At 41.6% G+C, this 6,938-nt stretch overlaps 1 protein-coding gene across 10 annotated transcripts in view; it reads left to right on the top strand.

Annotated features, from left to right (window-relative positions):
• The window catches only part of tjp1b (tight junction protein 1b), a 66,075-nt gene that overhangs the window by 4,211 nt on the left and 54,926 nt on the right, over positions 1-6,938 (top strand). Inside the window, exon 1 of one of the 10 annotated variants that reach the window (XM_032523070.1) lies at positions 6,106-6,624. The exons of 7 other annotated variants lie outside the window; for them this stretch is intronic. In XM_032523070.1, coding sequence (XP_032378961.1) covers positions 6,473-6,624 — 152 coding nt within the window. In that variant the 5' untranslated portion in view covers positions 6,106-6,472. Of the gene's footprint in view, positions 1-6,105; positions 6,625-6,938 lie in introns of those variants that run through there. 2 more of the 10 variants (XM_032523068.1, XM_032523067.1) reach the window with 2 other exon arrangements.

The raw sequence follows: 6,938 nt of genomic DNA, 5'->3' as shown, positions 1-6,938 counted from the left end.
TGGAAAGACCAGGTGATGTCAATCTTAAGATTTCAAATACCCAGACTCCTCTGACCTCGCCTCAACAATCAGCACCATGGGTTCTTCTAAGCAGCTGTCTAGAAAACTGAAACTGAAAATAGTTGACGCTCAAAAAGCAGGAGAAGGCTATAAGAAGATAGCAAAGGGTTTTCAGATGCCAATATCCTCTGTTTGGAATGTAATTAAGAAACGGCAGTCATCAGGAACAGTGGAAGTTAAAGCAAGATCTGAAAGACCAAGAAAAATATCAGACAGAACAGCTCGCAGGATTGTGAAAAAAGCAATTCAAAACCCACGTTTGACTGCACAATCCATCCAGAAAGACCTGGCAGACACTGGAGTTGTTGTACACCATTCCTCTATAAAGAGACACTTGTACAAACATGGTCTTTATAGAAGAGTCATCAGAAGAAAACCACTTCTACGTCCTCACCACAAAAATCAGCGTTTGAAGTTTGTAAATGAACATACAGACAAGCCTGATGCATTGTGGAAATAAGTTCTGTGGACCGATGAGGTTAAAATAGAACTTTTTGGCCGGAATGAGCAAAGGTACGTTTGGAGAAGAAAGGACACAGAATTTAATGAAAATAACCTCTGTCCAACTGTTATCAATCATGCTTTGGGGTTGTATTGCAGCCAGTGACACAGGAAACATTTCACGAATAGAACGAAAAATGGATTCAATGAAATTTCAGCTAATTTTAGACGCTAACTTGATGCCATCTGTGAAAAAGCTGAAATTAAAGAGAGGATGGCTTCTACAAATGGATAATGATCCTTAAGACACCTCAAAATCCCCAGTGGATTACATCAAGAGGCGTAAACTGAAGGTTTTGCCGTGGCCTTCACAATCTCCTGACCTCAACATAATTGAAAATCTAGGCCTTAAAAGAGCAGTGCGTGACAGACAGCCCAGAAATCTCAAAGAACTGGAAGACTTTTGTAAGGAAGAATGGGCGACGATACCTCAAACAAGAATTGAAAGACTCTTGGCTGGCTACAAGAAGCGTTTCCAAGCTGTGATAATTACCAAAGGGGGCAGTACAAGGTATAAACTCTGCTGGGTGCCCAAACTTTTGCAGACGTCATTTTTTTGTTTTCTGTTATTTTGAAAGTGTAAATGATGGAAATAAAATCTCACTTTTTTGTGACATATTATATGAATGTCTAATCTGTCATTTGATGCCTTTCGGAGATTTTTCCATCTTTTCTTGTTCTTCTTCTTCTTTAGACAAATTTTTACCTGGTGTGCCCAAACCTTTGAACCCCACTGTAGCTGTCTCGATTTTTTTTAGATCTGAGGAGCAGTTAACCATAGTAAGTCGACCGGATTTTAGAATGGCAACACAAAGAAAGTGGAAGGTAACAGACAAAAAGAGGAACATCTGTCCGAATTTCCGGCAGCACCGGAGCAATCCCGGAAGTGTAACGTCATGGATGTAGACTAGTATCCTGCTCACTGAGAGCAAATATGCAGCATTTAAAAACATTTCTAGGCTTCAGTCTTAAAGGGCACAAAGGACCTGTGCATCTCTGTAAGAGCAGCACAGGAACTGATGTCAACCTGACTGAATCTAGTTTAAAGGCCGTTGACTTCCACGTTGTTTTCATGGGATTGTTGTAGTTTTTTAAAACAGCATATAAAACACCTTGAGCAATCATCTCAGTGCATTAAATGCATGATTATGCAGAATTATTAATTCCATAGCTGTTTTTTTTTGCTGCAAGATATATCATTACAAAGGATGTGTGTGTGTGTGTGATTCACCGGGATGTGTTGGTCATGTGTTTGGATCTGTGGTCTTACATGTACATATGAGGCTGCAGCGATGATTTAAGTCACCATGCCTTCATCCGTGTGGAGAAAATTAGATGCTGGCAGGTTGAGGAGGAGTGAAGAAGGAGGAGAGGATAGATTAGCTGGAGCTGTGAGGTTATGCTTCTCTGTGCTGATGACTCACCTCACAGCACATAGAGAGAAAGCACTGCGACAGCACTGAGGTGTGACTGTATGTGTGTGTGTGTGTGTGTTTGTGTGTGTGTGTTTGCGTGCGTGCATGCGTTTCATTACTCTTGTTTTTCTTGGTGCAGTGCATTCATGTGAAGAGGACTTTCTCTCTGAACTTCTCCTCTTTGTTGATGCAAAAGCAATAAATCACTGTGTTACAGCGGTAGTGGTTCTAAGGGCTTTCGTCCAGGTTTGTCTCCTCTGGGAGCAGCTTCTGAGTCCTACAAACCAGCTTTGATTTTGCTATACAAAATAAAATAGACAAGAGAATCTAAGGACACAAGAAAGAAGGGCAGCCCCGTCTGTCCTATTTACTTGCTGGAGGGAAAAAAAGTGCTTTAGTGTTATTAGCATGCATGTGTGGGAATATGCTTGTGTCTGTGTAAATGTGTGAGTGTGTGAGTGTGCGACGTACAATCAAAGATGTCAGCAGTAGGTTCTCATGTGAGAAGGGTAATGATGGGGCAGGCTGCACCGAGCCATTACTGTGGAGATGGAGAGGGGGATCAAAGTGCTGCAGTGGAGTGTGCATGGGTATGCAGCAAGCTCCAGACTGCACCACAACCACTGACCCACTGCTGTCTCAATGCTTCCCCACTGACACACTACTACTGGTTCCCATACTCGCTCCCTGTAATGAATATCTGAATGGCGTCCCTAGTCAATGGGAGGTGACAGAGTACGCTGCTGCAAGGTTTTTTTTGCCGCTCTGATGATTCCATCAGCAGTGTATTCGTTGAGTGTTGACTAGATTTAAAAGGCTACTAACAGGAAGCAGCAACGCCACCACCAGCATGCAGCCAAGTCTCAATGTAGATGTTTTCTTTATGGGGAATTCCTTAGTCTCACATTACCAGACCTTACTCCACAGCGCTGTGGAGTAAGGTCTGGCTGCACCACACATACATTCTGGGATAGGAGACAAAAATGCTCTGAGTTGTTTGCCTTTCTTTAAACTAGGGCTGTCAATTGATGCAAATATTTAATCGGGATTAATTGCATGATTTCCCATAGTTAACTTGTGATTAATTGCAAATTAATCACAGATTTTTCATCTGTTTGTGATTCAAGATTAGGTTAAACCTCTGAAGCCATACAGGGTGTGGCTCTGACTCTTCAGAGTGTCCACCACATCCATGGCGGTCACTGTCTTCCTTTTGGCATGCTCGGTGTAGGTGATGACATCACAGATCATATTCTCCATTAACACCTTTAGCAGATCTTGTAGATCCGACGGAGATGCACTTCACTCTGCGGCGGCGAGCAAGACAATGGTTTGGTCATCCCATGGATGTTATTAAGGAGCACATTATGGTTGCATCGCTTCCTGATTTCCCAAACTACGGAATGGCCCAAGGCCCAAATGAGAGGCCACGTGCGGTAATCAAGCATAAAAAATGTGTAATGTTAAAAAAAATTGCGTGAACTCATTTTTATCGTGTTAATTTTGACCGCATCTGATTGTTAAAAAGTTTGCCATTTCAACTTACCTAATATATGTAGGTCAATGTTGTGTTTACAACTTGGTGTTTCCTTGGGAAAATCCATGCTTATAAACTCATCTATGTAAACCTATCTAAACTAACTTAAGCCTCAGAACATAGTCTCTTTTTTCACTTTAGTTAGTACCAAATTACATTTTTCTATCTAAGTAATGTTAAGGAACTTATGGACCTGTACATTAAGGCATTACGATTTGATTTTCCAATATAACACTGAATCTCTTAATTTACTGTGTTGGCCTAAAAGTAATCAAACTAAAAAAAATTCAAAATATGTGTTTTTCACTGCAGTGTGTAAACTTAACATTGATAATCCACCAAATGTCATTGCGTCCTCGATTTTAGCTATGCTCTTGCTTATTGCATGACATTATATGATTTTTTTTACTAGTCTGGCTCAATGGATGTATATTGCCGGGTTAAAGCCTGACATCGAGCGCATCTCTTACGTGCTGGATGTCCCTCCCCTTGTGCTATTTCCCCTATCTTTTCTGCATTCAGGGCTTAGCCCTGCTCACGATTGTGATTGGTTTAAAGAAATACAAACAAGCCAGAGCATTTCTTTTTTATATACTATAACTGTACTGATTTTATGGTACATATTCTGTTTCAAACCCTGTTTCAAAATCTTTGTATAATACATACTTGTGTATTATTGTTTATTTCAATTTGAACAAATTTCAATTTCAGTACACAGAAAAGGTTGGAAGCCTTCTCACCACCAGATACAGCATGGGAGATTTCTTTGGACAAATGAGCATTAGATGAATTTAGGTTCCTTTAATGCCCTGAAGGGTATTCTGCTTCCAGTCACCCAGAAGTAGCTAACTGGCATCCACAAAAAGAGCTGTTTTGAATAACAAAAAAGGTCTGATGTTCATTCTCCGCATATTAAATTTGGCTCTGTTGTAAATGGAATTTACAAAATACCTTAAGTTATATAAACTTAGATGTTTGTTTTAGAAATAGGTACTTTTACCAATGATTTCATTTTACATATCCACACACTGTAGTGTATTTATACAGGCAGCCCTGCATGTTTACCCTACATTTGCCCAAGAGAGGTTTACACTGTCTGTACTGTGGATTAGTGTAATGCACACTATGTGGAAGATAGTTTCATCCATAAAGCACTACAGTGTCATGGGTGCATACATTTTTTTTGCAACATACGCCACAGAGGAATTTGCTCCCCTGTCACTGGCAGCTATTCACAGCTATTGTAACGTTGTGTTGGTCATGGAAGATAAATACAGCATAAGATTCTCAGCTTCCATTCATCTGGCCTCCTCAGACCTCTTGTGCTGCTAAGCATTGTTTAAGTCTGTCTGGTCAAGTGAGCGTAAGGAAGGGCACTTCTCTACTCAGGTGAGCACATCTCTACTCCTCTAAGACTTCAAAGTCTAGACTAATCGACTTACTCTGAAGCTTCTAACAACACCAGCGTGTCAGTCTATTGACTGAAAAACCACCCACGCCAGCCTCTATTTGCTGCTAATGGTAGGTTGTGTGGGCACAGTCCGCTGAGAAAGAGCTGCTGTGTACTGCACCTCTATGAATATAACAAACACTAAACCACTGTATAATCTGCAGCAGAACTAAGAGGCATATTTTCTATGTCAAGCATCAAAACATGTCACTTTAACTTTAAATTTCTTATGGAGGTTTAAGAGAGGTGGAATCTGCTACAGATTTTTTACTTTATCTTGCAGTATACAAGATGATTGTACAGTAATATTAAACATCAATATTATTTGTCCATGAGAAACTTGATCATTGTAACTTGCAGATTCAGGTGATGGAAAATAAACTGAGTGCAATAAATGTCAACAATATATAACAATGAGTTCCATTTCATTCAAAATGGATCAGCTGTGTCCTTCTTTTCTGTGTGGAGCAGTAGTTCCCGACAATGGACCAAATAGGTGAAGTAAACCTACACCTGTATGGGTGGTAGTGAGCTGTCTGTCTATATGTTATATAAAGAGTATACCTCTTCTTCAAACACTTCACATTCTGCATTCTGGTAATTCTTCTGCAGCAATTTATGCATTTTTGGTCTCAATTTATGGTGCAAATTGTTTTATTTATGTAAAGAAAATTTATAATAGTTTTTTTGGGGTGGGTTGCACTGGCCAGTTTTGATTATTGGGGGGTTGTAACCCCCCTGTAAATTACATCTATGAATTCAACCATCATTTATTTTATCATTTGCACTGAGCTTTTCCTACGGTGAAATGTCAAAATGTCTTGTGAAAACGACAAAAGAACAGGAAATGCGCACAAAAATATCCCCCCACCTCCAAAGAAAAAGGGGAAGGGGGCTCAGACCTTCTAGTTCCGCCCATGTTAGGCATCACTTGTTCCAGGAAGTAGGCTATTGTGTAACAAAGAAACTCGACTTTCAAAATAAGCTCCCGTTAACAAGTAGCCCAATTATAGAAAAACTGTAGACTTCCTAAACAGATGCTACAACTGGACCCTTCCAAATGAATCGGTCCCTTGCCTGCCCTCCTCCCTCTCCCCCCTCTCCTCTCCTCTTCCTCCTCCCCTCACTCCCAGTCGCTCCCCTCTGACTACACTGTACACACTCTCTCCCCTACCTCACACACACGGACGCCTGGACGCTGCAGCGTTTTTAAGAGAGTGTTTCCAGCCCTGGTTAGGAGGGAGGAGGAAGGAGGAAGGAGATAATGTCCAAATCCTGACCGTTTCAAAAAAGACTAAGAATTTACAAATCGCATGGATCGGCGATCTGTTTGCGAGCGGTAAAACACGGTCAGAGTGTCATTGCGGACATGGGTCGCAGCAGTACGGCACCTTTCGCTCAGCTCCTTGGGGAGTGTTTTCACTGTCAGTCCTTCAGCGCTGGAAATGGCGTTGTGATGCTGAGCATGGAAGACGCAGCGGAGGCGGATGCCAGGGAATAAAGAAATATATGATCACCTGTGCTTTTCTTTGGGTTGGATTTTTAGTAGCGGTGGACAGTACCATGGTGAATTACCAGAAATACATTACTGTTATGCAGCTGGCTCTGGGGGTGACCGCCTCCAACAAAGAACATTGTCTTCCACCCAGGAAGCGTATGTGGTGAGTATGAATCTTGTTGCGGATGATGATAATAATGATGATGATGATGCAGGTTGGGAGAAAAAAAGGGGGCTGCGATGAGCCGATCTGTCGCCTCCCACATCTCGTCAAAAGATGAGCGGGTCACCACGGTGCGCCCGCTCACTCTCCAAAATGACATAATATTACTTTCAGCCACTGCAGCCAGTCTGCACCATGTTGCAAGCATCACAAACCTACTGTGGTCGATACACAGTAGGTAAGGCAACTGCTCCGCATGCTGGGAGTTTGTGTGTGTGTGTGTGCGTTTGTGTGTGTGTGTGTGTGTGTGTGTG

The sequence above is a fragment of the Etheostoma spectabile genome, chromosome 8 (genome assembly GCF_008692095.1).
Source record: "Etheostoma spectabile isolate EspeVRDwgs_2016 chromosome 8, UIUC_Espe_1.0, whole genome shotgun sequence".
Lineage (NCBI taxonomy): Eukaryota > Metazoa > Chordata > Actinopteri > Perciformes > Percidae > Etheostoma > Etheostoma spectabile.
Note: the sequence above shows the minus strand (reverse complement) of the source record. Positions and strands in the feature narration are given on the sequence as shown.